Raw genomic sequence first — 21,323 nt, forward strand, 5'->3', positions numbered from 1 at the left:
TGTCAAGTTTGTACAAGATGTTTTCTACTTCTATTATTTTCTTCATCTGATAATTATATTTGATTTTGGGTACCTTGTCAAGATGTAGACACAGAATTCGTCATTTTTTTCTCTTATCTCCTTTGATTTTATGGAAGAATTTAGCAAATGTTGTATTAAATTACTTTATCTCAATCGTGTATTTTAATAGATAAATAAAATCGCCTAAAATTCATCTTCCTTTTATTTTAAACAATTGCTATATTTTTTATAATTTATAATAGTTTAAAATAAATATAAAAAAAGCGCATAGAGATAAATTTAAGAAATATGTATAATTTTAATATTAAATAAAAACCTTATATGAACCGGTTTATAGAGGTGTTATATAAAAATTTGGTTAGCTATTTTAAAAGGTTCGATTAATTAAAAAATATAATCGAATTTAAAGTAAAAAGTTTAAAAAGGTAAGGTAAAAGTTCAATTGAATTAAAATTTAAACTTAATTAAAATTAAAAAATCAAGTTGAAATCTCTTCAAAAACTTTGCATCATTTTTTAAATATTATAATTCTCCTTTTTTTTCCATTTCTACACGCAAAATAATAAAATAAATCGTCATAGGCCAATCCCAGGCAAGTCGTTTTTTTTTCAAAGTGGTTTCCTAGGCATGTTGTTCCCATCAATTTATTTTTATTTTAAGCAGGATAATAATTTGTTGAATTAATTATTCTTGCATAGAAGCGATGTCGGTACTAGCTTTTTTAAAATAGTTTGTTAAAAAATTTAATTTGACTATATCCTACTAAGTCTGGAAATAAAAGATGCTTAACCATGAGTTCAGATCGCCAATTTGCGGCGAATTATACAAAAGATGATATAAATATAATATTTTTTTATAGTTCTCCGCTAATTCACGCTAACTGAATGCAGGGTAGACGTACCTAAATTTGCTTTGAAAAAATGACTTGTCTAGAAATGCCTTATACATTTTTGTAATTAAGAATTCACGCCACATTTATTTTATAAATCGAAATTTTTATTTAAAAGTGAATACCGATATTTTATATTTGTAACGCTCTCCTTTCATGTACTAAACGATTATTAGCTAGAAAATAATTCACTGGAAACCTTGCTAATTTTCCTAAAGAAAATTTTAATTACAATTTGAAAACAGAAATAAACTTTTTCCAAAAAATAAACCAATTTTTGAAACTTTTAAAAATTCTAAGGTCGCGTTGGTTCATCTTATTTCTAACCTGATATCTGTTTAGCCATCTATATGGCTTCCTCTAAACTGTGTAAAAAGAAAGAATTTATTTGTCCCGGAAAAATATATAAATAACAAATAATATTTATTTAATGTACAATAAAACAAATCATAATAGGATGTCCTTCAAAATCTGTTAAGCATAGGCTAAACAGAAATAAGTTACAAAAATCAGACTAATCAGGACACGGCTTAATTATTTATTAAAATTATTTGTGAAAGTTCTTGAATTAAAAAAAAAATTAAATGTGGAAGGTCTCCCTAAGATAGTTTCTTGGGGGAAAATGATATATTCATAAAAGATGTTTAGTTTCGGACGAAGTTCGTTTTTTTGAAAAAAATCGTTCCTTCTATTTTTGACTAACTTTGAATGTGAACACGTTCCTTTTTTATGAACGCGTTTGAATTTAACGTTCGTTCTTTAAAAATATTTTTATTTATTTGAAATTAATATTTCCGAATTTATAAAAAAAATGTATTATTTATATTTTTTAATCGGCTGTGTATTTCCTTTTCACATTTCAATTTTTTTAACACAGTTTATTAATTTGAATATTATTGTTTATATTTTAATTTAATAGATTAGCATAAGCATGGATATTATTATTTAATCCTCATCATCTGATTCTGAAAATCCAAAATCTGATGAATTATCATTACTATGGCCAAATATGATAAATTTTTTACATTAACATCCTATATATTGAAGGAACTAATCCAATGCTTACCAAGTGTAAAATGTGGCCAAAAAGTATTATGTCAAAATCTTCAGGTTCCAATTTAAAACGACATTTGATTTTAATATTAATTATTTGATTTTAATATTAATTATTTGATTTTAATATTAATTATTTGATTTTAATATTAATTATTTGATTTTATATGATATAACTAAGTTAAATCATTAAATTTGAAGAAATAATGCATTTTGGATATTTGACCCCAACAATAACGGTAGTTATTTTAAAAATTAAAAAATTAGTGGCCTCAAATATGGTCAACCATTGATAGACGCCGTATTAAATGGGATTAATAAAAGGTATTAAACCTATCACTCTCAATTAATTACATATTTTTATTTTTTTAAAGATTTGAACATATATATATAAGGATCAATATTTTCTTTCTGCAATTATACATCCAGCATTCAAACTTCAATGGCCATGGATAAAACTTCCACAGAACGAACCTATTAAAAATAAACTTTAGCGTTATTGAAAAAAATGCTTTGAAAACCCTAGAGAACTGTTAATTTCGAGATATCCTTTTTTTTGTCGAGAGTAGAGAATGGATTGGAGGAGGATAACTTATCTCAATTTTTTGCAAATAACAAAACAATAAGTTTTTAATTAATTCTCCACGTTAAAAGAGCTGTTTATTAAGTATAATACCGCAATCCCCTCATCTGATATTAACTGCCAAATGTTCCTGTCTATCAGATAAATATTTTGAAAACAATTGTTATTAAAATAATAAGAAAAGTTTTTTATAAATAAAAATATCTTTTTATTTGCTATATTATATTATATTTTATTTATAATTATATTATCAAAATAAAATTATATTATTTTTAACATGGCTAAAATATATTGTATTAAAAAATATAAGTTTATTTATATTAAATAAAATTTAAAATAATTTATCATAAAATTTTGAACGGTTTTATGAACGTGAACGCGTTCCTTTTTTTTTGAATATGAACTTGAACGTGAACGCGTTCGATTTTTGTCAATGAACGTTGAACGCGTTCGATTTTTTTAGAAATGTTTACAGCACTAGTTTCAAGGATATTATTAAATTAAAAGATTTTATTCCTTAAAATATTTATACAGTCTAATCATGCCTGGTGATTTTTTGGCCTGTCAAAAATCACGATTCGAAATTGATCTACACTCACGAGACCTATCAGACATGGGGATTTTCATGGTCAGCGCCCATCTCTAGGTGATCTTTTCCATTGTTCAATCTAGTGTGAAAAACTTGCATTTCCAATGAGATAATTAACAAATTTATTCGTCATATAAGTCTTAAAGATTTGTAGCCACTTTAATTAAATTGTTAATTGTATTAAAATATATTATTGTTACATTTGAATGTTTGTATATATTTTAAAATGTTACTCTATTTGAATTATATATTATTATAACTTTCTTACATTTTATAATATCTTATGGAGGTCAATGTAATTGCATATTAGTAGAAGTTAAATGACATAATTATAAAAGACTATATATAGGAAACAATTTTATAATAAAGAATCTATTGTTTTGAATATAAAAAATGGCGACGAAATAAAAAAAAATCTAAGTCGCGCGGTTTTCGGTCAAGTTTCATAATATATATAATTATAAAAAAAATTTCTATTTATAAAAAAATAATAATATATATTTAGAAATTATGGATAAAATTATTCTCCAGGACTTTAAGGACTACGTTGATTATATCAAATATATACCAATATTCCTCAAACTGACGCCACTTTAAAAAAATTATTTATAGCTTATGGAGGAATAAACATTATAACTGATATCAAAAAATTACTCTATCCTAGGAATATAGAGGAGGTAGGATGGATTGACATATATAAAATAGCAAAACAACTATATAAAGATGAAAGAACTATTTTGGCATCAAGAATTGATTTCATTAGATTAAGTCGCGGGGCTACTGAATCCGTAATGAGCTATTTAAGGAATATAAAGGAGCTAGCCCGAAGATGCGAATTTGAAGACAATGTAGAAATGAGAATTCGAGATCAATTAATCGCCGGACTAAAGATGTCACAACTGGATAAAGAACTACGATTAAGATATCCAGATACTAAAGACGAAGACCAACCGTTAAGCTTAAACAAAGTGGTAGAATTGGCTTTAGCGATGGAACGAGCTGACTTAGAAATAAATGATACTGCTAAAATGGTATATAAAATCAAAGAGCCGAATAAACATGATAATAATAATCGGATAAATCAACATGATAAAAATAATCGGCAGTATAATATTAATGATAATGATAAACGGCACTATCAAAAGGATAATAAAGCATATGTAAAAAAAGAACTAGGGCCTAGGTATAATAACTACCATACAAATAATAATAGTAATTGGAGAAAACCATGTTATTTCTGTAATCGGTTTCATGCTATTAGAAATTGTCCCACCTACGGAAAATTGTGCAGCAAATGTAGGAAACCAAACCACTTCACCGTATGTTGTAAAGCTAAAGAAAAGATTTACGGAACAAATTACAATAATAAAAAAGACGATTCGGATGTCTCAATAAGAAAAATATACAAATATGGGCAACATCCAACAATTGAGGTATTAATAAACAACCAAAAAATTAAAATGGAATATGATATTGGCTCGGCAGTAACCATTATTAATGAAATAATATGGAATAAAATCGGAAGGCCAAATCTTAAAAGAGCTAAAGCACCAACTACATATGGAAATAATAGAATAAAAATTATGGGTAAGTATAATTAAATAATAACATAAAATGGCTTCCATTATTAGTCACACAAACAAATGATGCAGCTCTATTTGGATTTCCATGGATTATCGAATTTGACTTATCGTTACCAAAAAATGTAAAAATCAATATGATCTACAATAGATATAAATACAATGATAATGGTAACTTAAATATGGACAAACTATATAAAGAATTTGCTACGGTGTTTGATAATAAATTAGAATTAATAAAAAATGTCGAACCAGTAAAACTACAATTGGAAGAAAATACAAAACCAATTGTACTGCTAGCGAGAAGAGTACCGTTGCCTTTATAAGTAGAAATTGAAAATGAACCTAAACGTTTGGAAGAAAATAATATAATCAAGAAAATAGATCCATCAACAACAAGAGTAACCTGGAGTACTCCAATGGTAGTGGTACGTAAAACTTCAGGTGAACTACGATTATGTGGAGATTTCAAAGTAACATTAAATAAATTTCTACTAAAAGACTATCACATTCTACCAACGTTTGAAGAATTAATAGCAAAAATAGCGAATGGAAATAAATATACAACATTAGATCTCAAAGATGCATACCTACAAATGAGCATTGACGATGAATCGCAAGAATTATTAACAATGGTAACACCAAATGGATACTACCGCTATTTACGATTACCATTTGGTATAGTTACAGCACCAATAATATTTAAACAATATATGGACGATTTACTGGCTGACTGTAAAGATACAGCATTTTATTTAGATGATGTTATAATCACAGGAAAAAATGATACTGAACATATCGAGAATATAAAACAAGTCCTTAAAAAATTACAAAATGCGGGATTAAAAGTCAAAACAAGCAAAATAAATTTTATGAAAGAAAAAGTATCATATTTAGGATACATAATAGATCAAAATAGAATACACCCTGATAAAAATAAAATAATAGCAATACAAAAATATCCAACGCCAAAAGATAGACATGACATAAAATCATTTTTAGGTATATTAAACTATTATACACGGTTCATATCAAACTTACACGGAATCATAGCCGAATTACATAATAAAACTAGTAAAAATGTTAAATGGAATTGGACTAAAAAAGATGATGCATTATTTGAAAAAGCAAAAGGAATAGTAACAGAACACAATACTATATAATTTTATAAACCGGATCTTGAGCTAATACTAGAAACAGATGCATCAAACCAAGGATTTGGAGCTGTATTCTTGCAAAAATATAATAATGGTAACGAATACCCTATAGCTTACACCTCGAGAACTTTACAAGATGCTGAAAATAATTATTCAACAATCGACAAAGAAGCCAAAGCCATAGTAAACGGCGTAGAAAAATTTCATAACTATTTGTATGAACGAAAATTTAAAATACGAACGGACCAATAAACCTTTAATAAAAATATATGGGGATAACAGAGATTTAAACGCCTTAACAAACCAAAGATTGTTACGTTGGCTTATAAATTATCTGCATATGATTATGAAATAATGTATAAGAATGGCACAAGTAATATAATTGCAGATGCTTTATCGCTAAACCCAATAGAGAAAAATGATAATAAAATAACAAGTGAAAATAAAACAGTAAAATATATACGAAATCTTACTTATGACACATTAACTCTATCAAGAAAAGAACTTAGAGATGAAACTGCTAAAGATCCAATTTTAAGAAGAGTAAAAATATTATTAAATGGTACAAATATACAAAATCAAGCACCAGAATTACAAGCTTTTAGAACAAGAATAGATGAAATAGTAAATGATGACGGTATCCTATTTTGGAATGGTCGCTTAATAATTTCATATTCACTACAAAAAGGAGTTTTACAGATATTACATACAGGTCATCCCGGTATTACATCGATGAAATCCATTACGAGACATTATATATGGTGGGAAAATTAAATAAGATGTCGAAAAATTAGTCAACCGCTGTATTGGGTGTCAAAAACATCGCAGAGATATATCAGAAGTTGCCATATACCCATGAAATCCGCCAGCACAACCCTGGGAAAGGGTACATTTAGATTTTGCCGGACCATTAGACGGATTTTATTGGCTGGTAGGAATCGATGCTTATTCAAAATGGATAGAGATCGATAGAATCAAAGATACCACAAGTAAAAATTTAATAAATAGATTAGAAAAATGGCTTACACGATATGGTGTTCCACGTCAAATTGTCACAGACAATGGTCCACAATTCATTTCAAATGAATTTTACAAATGGTGCAAAAATAAGAATATACAACACATAAAAACTACACTATACCATCCGAGAAGTAACGGATTAGTTGAAAGATGCATACAAACTATAAAAAATCTGTATTTTGCTAATAGAGAACAAACAAATGATGGGGAAAAATGCCTTAATGAAGTATTAGTTACATGTAGAAATTCCGAACATTCCTCAACGGGCCGAATACCTGCCAAACTATTTATGGGGAGAAGACTAAATACTTTATTAGACTGGGTGAAACCATCAATTACTGAAAAATTAGAAACCTCTGTAGTAAAACACAACCAGTTAAACAAAGGCATACATAGAGATTTTGGAAAAAACGAATTAGTTTGGACAAAAAATCCACTTGAAAAAGGATGGCATGAAGGAAAAATAATAAATCAAAAAGTAAAATTCTCGTATAACGTAGAAGAAAAAGATAAAATAGTACGAAAACACGCAGATCAACTACGAATAAGGGAAGAACCAGACGAAACCAAATCAATAATACCAATTGAACTAAGTCAAAAAGGAAGGCAACCGCGTTATCCAACAAAGGAACGAAAGCCAACAAAAAGATTAATAGATGAACTTGATCTTGGTAATAAAAAGATTGATAGACGATCTTAACTTGGTGGGAAAGAAGATATGTTATATTTGAATGTTTATTATTTTAAAAGGTTACGCTATTAGAATTATATATTATCATAACTTTCTTACATTTTATATTATCTTATGGAGGTCAATGTAATTGCATATTAGTAGAAGTTAAATGACATAATTATAAAAGACTATATATGGGAAACAATTTTATAATAAAGAATCTATTGTTTTGACTATAAAAATTATATACCAGAAGATAACTAGTCAAAGAATGACGGTTTAATGAGAAGTTCCACCTTTATTTTATGAGTTATGAATAGGAAATATACCTATATTTTGATAGGGGTGGTTAAGAATATTTTCTTTATTTTTAAAGTATTTAGTAAAATATTTGATTTTTTTATGGATTTGCATTAAATAAAAATAACTATTAAATAAACATTGATAAAAATTTAATTACAAACATAAAATATTAGTATGCAACTTTTTAGTTAGGCTTCCAAGGAGTCGTAATTATATTTGAAGATATCTACATTTTTTGGCAATATAGAAATTCTCTTGGTTCATTTGAAAACTACTCGATTTATTATTTAGAAGTTTTAATAATTTATAAGGGGATAAAAATGTCTAATTGTAAATAGAACGAGAGGAGTGAACCAGCGTCTATAAGATCGGGCGAGGTACAGTTTGCCTCCAATTTTTTAAGAGAGGTAGGATAAATTTATAAAGGGGGGGGGGGTTATCAATTAAATTTTTAGATGAAATATAGCAAATATATTGCTGTAAAAAATTATTTAATACTTTTATTATATACCTATTGTGATACAATTATATTGATAAACATCGACCAAATCGATATATTGCATATCATAATCATTATTCAAATAAAACTTATTTCCAGATATTTTTCTATTTTTTTAATTTAAAAGGGCTAAGCAATGCAGTGGCGTATCCAGGATTTTCTTATGGGGGGGGGGGGTAGTTTTGGGGGCTTCGCCCCCAAACCCCTTTTACCTGGCCTTCGGCCAGCTTTCCCCGGCCTTCGTCCGGGTCTTATGTTTTGCTATTCTATTAAATTATTCATAATTTAATAATAATTATATTTCTATTTTTAACTATTATTTACTAATTCTTACTTATGGATATTACAAGCCTATTTTTTATTATTTCAAGTTATGTATATTATATTTATTAAAGTTTTTTTAAATGTAAAGTTTAAATAAAGTGTAATGTCATTTTTTTTTATAAAATTTGCTTTAAAAACTAGCCTCAGCTTAAATTCTCATACAATATAAGTAGAATATAATTTTTTTATTGAAAATACTTTTAACTTCTTATCAAATATAATATTATACAAAATATTTTCTATAATTATAATTTGATTTTTAATTTTCGTGGGATTGTTGCCAATTCATCAAGAATTTCGTTTGTCGTTGGAACCAAATCTCTGTTCGTAAATATGTTTTCAACCTTCTCAAGTTGGAAAAAGTCCTTTCATTCGTACATGTTGTAATATGCAAACATGCAAGAATAAAAAACAACTTCAAAATATTAAGAAATTGAGTCAAAGTTTCTTTACACCGATTGAGCGCATCAATAGCATGCTCAGGTAAAATAGCTAAACGTAGTAAATATTTATACCACAGTTCGAATTCACTGATTAAATTTATTTCAGTATCAATCTCATAGGAATAAAATTTTGCTAAATATTTAATTTTACCAATAGTGGCATTAGAAAACGAAGAAGGATCTTTGGGTAATAAAACTTGAAGATTACTAAAGACTTGTTTTTTATCTAAAAACTGTACTTTTATTTGCGATAAAAAAGTATCTAAGAATGGGATGAAAATGGATATTTTATAATATTCTTCAGTTGAGCCAATATTTATTTTACATCTCAATAATGGCCTAGGTGCTAGACGAGGTTTAATTAGTGTTATATCATAAAATTTAGCCTTCGATTCAACGTCTAGATAAATATTATGAAAATATTTATCTACATTCATTCTTATTGTATCTAACTGTTCTTATATATTTTCCGCCAAATCAATAACCTGAACCAAATCTAAATTTGGTTTTTGTAAATTTCTACAAAGTAATGAGCTAAAAATAATTTATTGATGCAACTAGCAGCAATGATAAACACTGATTGATCAATTGAATTCAATAATGATATCGCTTCTGACGACACATTACTTTTTTTCATGCTCAGCCTTATTTAACTTTTGTATTTCTATTTCTTCTGTTCTACAAAATGGAAGTAAAAATGAAAAATATAAAAAATTATAGATATTTATTAATAATTAAAATATTATTAAAAAAACTTATTAATTCTAACTCACTAATAATTTTGAATTTAATAAAATAAATATATATAATAATAAAATAAATTATCGTTTGATTTCAATCTCTTTGACTAAATATTTTTCCATTTTATTAATATTTTTGAATAATATGTTAAAAAATGATATTCAAATATTTGTAAAATTTTAATTGGGGGGGGGGGGGGGGTAAAATTTTTATTAGCTTAAAATGATATTTATGAAAGCAGTCAAATTTGCGATGGGGGGAAGGGAAATTTTTTGATAATCGAGTATTGATAATTTAAGTTATTCTTTTAAAATATATGAAGAGAGTACAATTATAATTAAAAACCTATAAAAAAACTTGGATGGGAGGAGGGAGGGGGGTAGGTCTAGTTTTTGAGGGGGTTTGTTTCCAATGAGTATCCTGTCTTGTAGATGCTGCATCGTCTCAAAAAATTATGAATTTAAGAGATTTTTGTTTAATCAATCAGATCGGTCTACACAGGGCTCTAATATTAATAAATCAGAAAAATCATATAATGGAGTGTTTAATATGCATTGAATGCTCAATTTCATTTGAAACAATTTTGCAAGATTAGGCCAAAATTATTTAAAATCTAAAAATTTACTAGGCGTAAATGGTTGGGCCAAATATTTACCAAATAATTCAAGGCTCTCTTCGTTTGCAAATCGGTTTTCACTTTTTCTATTTAACAATAAAAAAAATTATTGCCTGTCCCGATTATTCTTCCTACTACCAAAATAGTGTTTTTTAGTTCTTCTAAATAGATGAGATTCGCCTATCTCAATTAACGACATTGGTTGACTATGGTAGCAAACCTTTCCAAAAGCTGCATTCCTTAAATTCATAAATATATTTTACCATTTTAATTTTAAATAGAAATATGAGCATTGATTTTCACCTGCACAAAATATTTACCAATTAATATATAAAGAATAAGCTTATAAAAAGAGTTAATCAACCTCAGAAGATATGGGCTTTAATTTTTATATTTATTTCCTTTATATTTTTACTTAGCTCAATTATTAGAATCAGATAAGAATGATTAAGTAATATAATCATCTAAATCAAATCCCAGAAAAACCCCCGGAATTTTTTTTTCATATTTATAAAATTTATTTAAGTCTAATAATATTGGTATATTTTTTTTTGAATTATAATGGATATACTCATATTTATAAGGTATTATAATTAGTATTTAGAAAAAAATATTATAAAAAATATAATTTATTAATAAGCTAAAATTTTTTAGGTCCTAATTCATTATTTAAAGATTACTCATATACCCTCCATAAAAAATTGCTTAAACAAGATAATGCTGATGTTTAAATTTACTGGGAAAAAATAACCCATGTATTTTATTTTCGTAAAAATTATTTGCTATAGAAGTAAATAAAATATCCATCCTTAATTATGATATAAAATAGATTAATTTTACAGAATTTTGTAATAAGATATATTTATTTTATTGATAAATCATGATTATGTATATACATATTTAATAATTTAAAAATGATAATTAAATGGGTTAAAATCGAATATTGAAGGAAATCGCTCTTATAAAATCTGGAAGGCTTCGTACCCCATCACAGTACTCCTCGCAAAGTTTCTTTAACCTATTCTGGGTATTATAACTCTGTACTATTAGCCATCATTCAAGTTTGGTTTCATCGGTAGCCACCTGGAATATCATTTTTTTGGTAACTTACTGAAAACTCGGGAAAATTTTTATTTTTTTTAAAATTTTTTTTTTATTTAAAGAGGATAAATATGCGATCATGAGGATATGGGTGGAAATTTTTTGATGTAATAATAATTCAAAGTTTCATTACTCAAAAGTTTTAAGAATTTCATATTTTTTTCTTGTAAAAATTTTCACAATTCTTTAATTTTACATTAAAAATAGAGTATATTATTTAAAAAATTTAAAAAGGCGTGTGCTATATTGGATGCTACTAAGCTAGGACTATTAAATCAAATACTAGATAATTGATCAATTTTATTTTGTGAAAATTTTCATAATTCTTTAATTTTACAATAAAAACAGATGGTGTATATTTAAAAATTTTAAAAAGGCATGTGCAATGATGATACTAAGTTAGGACTAGTAAATCAAATACTATCAATTTATTCGAATAAATATATGATAATATACGTGATATATAGCGTTTATGTCCTCTAGTGTTGAAATGCAACAGAGCTACGCTAGGTTTTCCTCATTTCCATCTTATTGGATCAATTTAATTTGGGTATAAAAGTCAAAATATAAGGAGCCCTCCACACGTTTGTGGGCAAGCCGCACGTACTTGTAGGCGCAAAATTTCTAAAAATATTACTTAAACCTCTATAGGCTTATTTAAAAGAGAGTTGGACAAAAAAAATATATAATTTTAAAGTAAAAAAAATAGTTCAATATAAATCACTCAAAATTTAATTTATTTATTAAAATTTGACATATTTTTAATATTACGAAAATAGGAATATTCACCTATTTATGTATAAATGTGAGGAAGATTTTCTTCCATTTCTGGATGCTTGCCTTAAAATCCCTCCATAAACGTTCAATACATTGAACATGGGTCGATATATCATTTGGGTCTATAAAGTTTCTGCTATGATTAACCGAGTAATGATCATATTCATTTTAATTAAGAATGTTATAACTTGAAAAAATATTATATTTTAAGATTTGTGCGATCGCATATTTATTATTTTTTAAATAAATAAAAAAAAATTTATTAAAAATTTCCCTTTGTTTCAGTGAGTTATCGATTTTTTTAATTAATACTCAGATTGATGCGTGTTTATTCCCAGCCAGATTAGAAAAACGATGGTTCTATCCTCATTTTTTTGTGCCTTATTCATTGGATAGTGCTTTCATTCACGTTCCAAGTTTCTGGAAGAATCGAGGCTCAATTCGACGTGTCTGGGATTAAGAATTGCTTCTTGTGACTCCCTTGTCCATTGATAATTTTTATCGTAATTACGAATATCCTTACCAATGTTCGGAGTAACCGATCTTAGGATGTCATTGCATTGCCCATATTACCTAAAGGAACAAATACTAAGCCGTCCATTATGCCATAAAAGAAGCTTAGAGTTTTATCGGCCCTGTCTTGGCTTTCGACACCTAGCTTTTAGTTTTAACCGCGGTCATAGCAGACATTTTGAAATCCATGTATATAAAAAATGGGTCAGGAAATAAATCCCTTCCCTGACATTTAGATATTATTAATTCGAATATACTTTCGTAAGTATTTTGCATTTTTTTTTTGGAGTACACAATAAACAGTGGTGATAAAAATAGTGTTTATAGATACTCTAATGACATAGAAAATTTTTTGGGGATATGGGAAAATTTCCAATATGCCATATAGCTGTCAATGATTGTGGCACTCGCTTTTAAAATTATTTATCAATATAATATATTGAGCAATAGCTTATAAATTTATTTATAAATATAAATTATTGCTAGGTTACAACTAAAATATAAGAGTGCATAAAAACAATAAAAATTAGCAAAAAAGTAAAAACAAAAAATGCCCAACCAGGGGTTCGAACCAAACCCGAATTCGGAGAAGAAAACCCGGGTTTTGGGGGAAAAAATTTGAATCCGAACAGAATCTGAACCCCATTTATAAAATTTTTAAAACTACAAACCGAACCCGGGAATTTTATTTGAACCCGGGTTCAACCGGGTTCAGTGTATTGTTTAAATTAATATAAGATATTTGTATAATTGTAAATACAAATATTAATAATTTACTTGCCATTTTATAATATTTTTAAATTTCCATTTAAGTGAAGTGTTAATTAATTTTAAACAACTTAATTCATTTACTCCATTTTAAATTTTAACTTTATTCTCAAAGATTCCTATTGGATTGTTAATAAATTTTAAACAATTAAATTCATTTACGCCATTTATTTTTAATTTTTAACTTATTCTCAAAAATTATTAATTAGAGGAAAATGAAAGTGAACAAGTCAAAAAGTAAAAATTATTATATTGGATATTGTTAATTTAAAGAAATACGTCTAAATATTTTCTAAATCTATACATGACTATGCTTTGTATTTTTAACTATATTTTGCCTATAAATAAAATAAAAAATTTATTTTTTATACCAAATTTATGTCTAGTTTTTTAATTATGATTTAAATATAGTATTTTTTTTATCAATTCAAAAATTCTAAAACCCGAGCTGAACCCGGAACCAAACCCGGGTAAATATTTCCCTAAACCGAACCCGAACCGAACCCACCTATTTTTGTTAACCTTAAACCGAACCCGGGCAAAAAATTTGTCGGGTTCGCATTCTTGTACCCAACCCTCATATATTAATATAATAAATCCTATGTTATATGTGAGAATTTTAAAAAGTGTTATTATAAACGTCAAATTTGATAAGAAAATATTATTTTAATTTGAAATTTTTAATTATTTATTTCCAGGGGTTTTCCATGGGGTTTTTTACCACCAGATTTTTCCTCTATTATCATCATAAAAATCAACTAATAAAATTACGGGGTAAAAATGTTAAGAAGATTTTTTAATTGGATAAAACAATTTAAAATTAATCAAGTATCTGAATTAATAATCAGGTTTAAACGTTAGAGAGAAAGGGTTAGGTTAATTAAAGGTTTGAGATATGTATTTATCATTTTTATTTTAATAACTTGTCAATTCTAACAGGCCAAGGTGATTATAAATAAAGGAACAGAAATTCAGATGTATCAGTTGTTTTAACGGAAATTTCCTTGAGTTTAATTTAAATCCAAATTTTTATACCATACCAAATTGTAATAAACATAATAGCGCCACCTCCAAGCTGCTTCTGAAACGAAAGGTCACAAGTTCAAATCTAGGAGTTGGCAAAATTTTAAATAAATTTTAATTTAACTCCTACTTAGAATTGATTAGGCCGGATCGGACCTGGTGGGCTTGATAGAATTTAATCGATTTAAAAAAGAGAATATAAAATAAATACATTTAACATTATTCAAAAAAGTAGCTCGCTATTAGCTACTATTTTTTAAAAGTAGTTCTGGCAAACTTTTAGGCTACTTTTTATAAAAAAAAAATAGAAATAATTTGTTTTATTTTTTGCTTATAATATAATTGTATCGTATATAATACATAAAATCGTTATTTATAAATATTTAAATAGAAGCGTCACTAGGGATGGGGGGGGGAACGCGCAGTGGCTATAGCCCACTGAAAAATTAAAGCCCCCTGAAGCGGAAAAAATTATTTCTTAATGGCTCCCTAATATCCCCCTGAACTAAAAATAAATTTTTTGATAGCCACCTGAACGATTTCTTTTATAGTTCTATTATGATTATATATAGATTTGATTTTATTATTTAAAAATTAATTAGACTATCTATATTTTTATTAAATGAGTGCTATTTTAATTATTAGATTAGATTAATACATATATAAATTATATTTAATTATTTAAAAATTAATAAGACTATTTGAATTTCTATTAAATGATTGCAATTTTATTTATTATAATAGATTAATATAAATTATATTTTCACTATGACAGCTTGCAATCAAATTCTGTATTAAAAATGGAATATCAATATCACTCATATTGTCTAAATATGAATTTAGCATTAACAGTTGAAGCTTAATTGATTTTTATTATTTAATTTATTTTATCCCTAATTAAATAAATATAATTATTTATTAATTGAAAATTAAATAATTTAATATTGTAATTAACCGAGTTCAAAATCACTAATCAATTATATTATTCATTTTTAAATTTAATAATCATGCCTCTTTCTAAAAATATTTTCAAGGTCCAAATAAGTATAAGAGATTTTCTATAAAAGGTCAGTAGATATATATTGATAATCCTCTATTATATAAAATTGATTATAAAATATTAGGTAAAATGCCACTTTTACAGGCGTATTTGACAGTTATAGAATATATTAATAAATGCAGTAACAATTTATTCTATTCTTTAACGCCATCTATTTATTTATAAATATTATTAAAAATTAAACATCTTATTATTCATCCCACAATGGATGCAATCTTATTAGATATATTTTTTTCCGTCTGTTTTTTTATTTTTAAGAAAGCTATTCTTCTTCTTCTTTGAAAAATATTCTTGAGTTAAATTATTAATACGAGTATATTTTTGATATTATTACAAACTACTATTATTAAGATATAATATACCAACTAGAGGTGGTGCGATAATAATATATAAATTTAATTGCTTTCGTAATATCACTCTGGACTTTATTTTTTAATAACTAAATGACTCATTTCTAAAATAGGCGTAGCCAGGATTTTTCTATTAGAGGGGGATTTTTAGGGAGGGGCCACTGGCCAACTTTTGCCCGACCTTCAGCCGGGTTTTCTTAGTCTATATATAGTCATAAAATATTTTCATAAGATAGGAGGTTAATTTTAATAGTAAAAATAAGCCTGGAACAAATTTTTTAATAGTTTATATAAAATATAATAAATTACTTATACATACATTAATACAAAAGGATGGTAATAATTTATTCCAAACCGTGGTTTCCGAGCAATTTACCTCCAGGATCTAATAAAGCCATCCATTCCTTACCACCAAAGCCTTATATCAGCCTTTACCATACTTCTTAATAACATCTTTAATAACCTTGTTCCTTCATGTATTCTACCCTTAATTTTTGTGCTCGACTCATTGCGCTATCCAAAAAGGATGGAGGCATTTGTCCCATTGCTATTGGGTCCATCTTCCGAAGAATCATATCCAAAATCATTTGTTGGCGATTAAAGGCAAACTTTCAAATATTTTACTTCCTCACCAATTAGGTTTTAGTATTCCTGCAGGGTGTGAAGCTGCTTCACACATCCCACGCCATCTACTCCACAAATCAAACAATATTTTTTAAAAAAAAATAGATTTTAACAATGCATTTAACTCCCTTAAGAGAGAATATTTCATTCCTTCTTTTTGTAACACATTCCCAGAATATTCAACGCATATATCGGCTTGCTATGGTCATGTGTCGTTTTTAAAATTTCATGAAACGACTATAGAATCCTGTCAAGGAATACAACAAGGGGACCCTTAGGCCCAGCTATCTTCTGTGAAGTTATTCGCACCACCATAGACAATATCAACAACAAATGTAATTTTAAACATATGATATTTAGATGAAGTTGCAGGACCATACGATGAATTAATTAAAATTCCATCTATCATTTCTGATCTCAGTCCCACTACTGGGCTTTCCTTCAATCATAAAAAATGTGAATTTTATATGCCCAACAACTTATATTCTTTTCCAGATAACTTTTCCATAATCGAGAAATCAAACTTTACTCATTTAGGCTCACCTCTTGGAGGCAAAGCAGCAATGTCCAAATTTACGGAAGACTTCCTGATTAAATTTGACAGACTTAAGAAAATTTTAGGATTTTTACCAACTCATCATGCATTCTTTCTCCTAAAGAATTTCCTGTATATCCCAAAAATATTGCATGCCTTCCGTTCTACTCCTCTTTTCCAATTCCCAGACATGCTACTAGATTTAGAACTTAAAATCTCTCTTAAATCAATACTCAACCTCAAATTCTCGCCCATTTGCTGGATGCAGGCCGCTCTTCCATGTAAATTTGGGGGTATAGGCTTTCGATCTCCGCCCTAGCGTCTACATGAGCGGGTAGGATAGGAACAGTTTGCATCCTATTTTTTTGAGGGGGTAAGCTGCTTTAATGTGGGTAAAATAAATTTTTTGGGGGGTTATCTATTAAATTTTGAGATGAAATAGGACAAAATTTATTGCTGTAAAAATTAATACTTTTATTATAGTATTATTATAATACAATTCATCGACCAAATCTATATCTTGCAAACAATCATACACATTGTTTTCCAAATAAACTATCCTTTTAAATGTAATTTATAAAGTTTAGATATTTCAGCAAGCTCATAATGACATAATAATTAATTCAATGTAAATAATGGAGGTTTTAATTGAATTTATTATCTAAAAAATAAATTCTTCATATTCACAAAATATCGCTAGTTGGTAGTAGAGATAGATTAATTTAAGTTATCCTTTATACTTTGAAAAGAGTATCAATAAATAGGTGAAAATAACGATAAAGAGACACCGCCGCCGAAGCCGGAGGGGATTTTTTATGGGGGTAGGCAAAGGTTTTTGAAGGGGGTTTGCATCCAGTGAAAATCCTGTCATGTAGACGCTGCTCCGGCCTTACTGAGTATTGCAACTTTTCTCTCATCATTCACCAAAATTCAAATTTTTTTTAACAAATACAAATCCCCATCTGGGGTTAAAATTAAAGATAAAATAACGATTATGACCAGGGATGCGAACCCGACAAAATTTTTGCCCGGGTTCGGTTCGGGGTATAAAAAAAAGGTGGGTTCGGTTCGGGTTCGGTTCAGGGAAATATTTTTGAACCCGGGTTTGGTTCGGTTCGTGTTCAAGAATTTTTGAGATGATAAAAAAAATTATATATTTAAATCATAATAAAAAACTAGACATAAATTTGAAATAAAAAATAAATTTTATTTTATTTATAGGCAAATATAGTTAAAAATACAAAACATATAGTCATGTATCAATTTTAAAAATTTTATTTAGACGTATTAGCATAATATCTTCCAAGAGTTGTTCACTCATCCTCGATCTATGTGGTGAAAGAATGAATTTCAAATGTGAAAAAGATCTTTCAACGCTAACCTATGTTAAATGTATTTATATGTGAAAATATGATAAATTAACTTGGGTTGCAGGAACAGCAAATAAGATTTTAGATAAAATATATAATTCAGGGTGTTCCAGCTTAGCAGACTCCCAAAAATGCAAAATATTTTCCTTCTTATCTAATCTTTTATAATCGCTAAATCCAGTAATTATTGTTCCAATACTTTTCTCAGCAATCGTTGGCCCTCTTTTAAGTATTTTCTCCTGCCTTTCTTTAAGTTGTATCAATTTCTCTAAATCATCTTCTTGTTCAATAACTTCATCGGAACTAATATCATCAGATAAAATCGGCGTTGTTAAGCTTTTAATTCGTCTCCATAAATTGACAAGATGCCTTTTTGCACAAATCTTATCATCATCACCAAGTAATACCTGTAATATTTAAGGATTTATATTTAAATATTCCATAAAATAACAATTTTAATATAAATCTAAAATAATTAATTTACTAAGCTTTTAATTAACCTTGTATCTTGGGTCCAGGTATATGGCAGCTAAGAGAATTTCGTTCTTTATAAACCTTTCTTCTCTATTCTTAAGACTAGAATATAGTAATTGAGCAAAATGGTTTGGATTTTTTTGCAGTTCGATGCAGCATCTTAACTATGCTGCATAAAAATCTGTCAGTGTTAACTGTTCAGATTGGAATTGTTTGGTTGCGATTTTTAGCGGTTTAAAATTTCAACAATCGTTATTATCTCTTTCCAATCTTCAGTCAATAAATAATCAGATTGCTCTGAAAAAAATCTTCGATATTGGGTTTTAGTAAAATCAGCCTTTCTAACATATCATGGGTTGAATGCCATTTGTGGCAATCTAACACAGGCTTAGGGAGTTTCATATTTTTTAATAACTTTTGGTAAGTGGGATGTCTTAATTTTAAATTTAGGCTCCTAGATTTTGCATTGGTTTCCACAATAGGTGATAATTTTATAGCATCTTGAAGTGCCAGGTGAAGTGTGTGAGCTGCACACCGTACACTATAAATCGGATGATATAATAGTTGATAAAAAAGTATTTTGTATATCATCAATATCATATTTATATATATTTACATCCATATTTTCCTCATCTGCTGATTCACTCCTTATATCATAATCAGTTTCAGGTTGCAGGAGCTTTATAGCTCTTAAAAAATTACAACCATTATCAGAAGTAATTGTGTATATTTGTTCAATATTAATTTTAAATTTTAGTAAAGTTTTTAATATATTCTCCTGTACATCTCTCTTTCAGCTCTACAATTCCAAGAGCCCTCAAATTTATAATGGACTTTGATATAAATTGAATATTTACACCAAGAATTGATTTATCTAGTCGTTGAACTGCATCAACTTTTAAACTTATTAATTTTCCTTTTACCTCTCTCGATATTTTGTCTCTAATTGATTGGGCTGTTTAATTAATAGTTCTGGATAAATTTTCTTTGTTTATAATTAAATTGAGCCCAGATAGGAGTGGATTTATAATTCTTTGAAATCCCGAATCTTCAATAATTGATAAAGGCCGGCCATTTACAGTAACAAGTTCTAGTATAGAACTCATCAAATCATTAGATGATATATTAATTTTAGTTTTTTTTTGCCAATAACAATTCCTGATATTTGGTTTTTTCATTAAATATTTATTGTTGTGATCTCTTTCCAGGTGTCTTTCTAAATTTGACAAGTGATTACCAGACATTTTTACTTTGCAATATGAACATATTGATTTTTTTTCTATTGTATTAAGGGTAAATGCTTTTCAAATATGACTTTATCTTTAATCTATAAAAAGAGAACAATTTTTTTAAATAGCAATAATTTCAGAATTAAAAAAGAGATATTTATAAATTTAATTTATAATATGCACTTCATTAATATCTTGTAAAAATTAATCTGAACCAAAAATAAATGATTAGCATATATAAATTTTAAAATCATTTTAATAAGTTCACAAAAACTGCCCTACATCTAACAATATTTAAGTTAGATGTTTAGAAATTTTTAAATTAACAATATAATAATTTTTACTTTGATTTGTTAACCATTTTCTTCTAATTTATAATCTTTAAGAATAATAAGATAAAAATTTAAAAATAAATGGCGTAAATTAATTCAATTGTTTAAAATTTTTTAACACTCCAATAGGAATCGAGAATAAATTTAAAAATGGCGTAAATGAATTAAGTTGTTTAAAATTTATTAACACTTCATTTAATTGGAAATTTGAAAATATAATATTTGTATTTACATATATTAATATATGATTTTAAATAATACACTGAACCCGGGTTCAAATAAAATTCTTGGGTTCGGTTCGGGGTTTTGAAAATTTTATAAATGGGGTTCAGGTTCGGTTCAGAGTTTTTTTCTAAAAACCCGGGTTCACTTCTCCGGGATCGGGTTCGAATCAATAAATAGGTGAAAATAACGATAAAGAGACACCGCCACCGAAGCTGGAGGGGATTTTTTATGGGGGTAGGCAAAGGTTTTTGAAGGGGGTTTGCATCCAGTGAAAATCCTGTCATGTAGACGCTGCTCCGGCCTTACTGAGTATTGCAACTTTTCTCTCATCATTCACCAAAATTAAAAATTTTTTTAACAAATACAAATCCCCATCTGGGGTTAAAATTAAAGTTGTAAAATAACGATTATGACAATTGTCACTTTTTTATGGTACATCTTCATGAAATTC

General features: G+C 27.4%; 1 protein-coding gene across 1 annotated transcript; it reads left to right on the forward strand.

The window, feature by feature from the left end:
* The first annotated feature begins 5,134 nt into the window (after positions 1–5,134).
* On the forward strand, positions 5,135–17,561 carry LOC135926803 (uncharacterized). Its single transcript, XM_065462734.1, has 5 exons — positions 5,135–5,854; positions 5,900–6,087; positions 6,370–6,593; positions 6,742–7,563; positions 17,068–17,561. Exons 1-5 carry the CDS (start codon positions 5,135–5,137, stop codon positions 17,559–17,561), a joined length of 2,448 nt encoding a protein of 815 aa, XP_065318806.1.
* Positions 17,562–21,323: the final 3,762 nt, after the last annotated feature.

The sequence above is a fragment of the Gordionus sp. m RMFG-2023 genome, chromosome 3 (assembly GCF_954871325.1).
Source record: "Gordionus sp. m RMFG-2023 chromosome 3, tfGorSpeb1-WG-v2, whole genome shotgun sequence".
Lineage (NCBI taxonomy): Eukaryota > Metazoa > Nematomorpha > Gordioida > Chordodea > Parachordodidae > Gordionus > Gordionus sp. m RMFG-2023.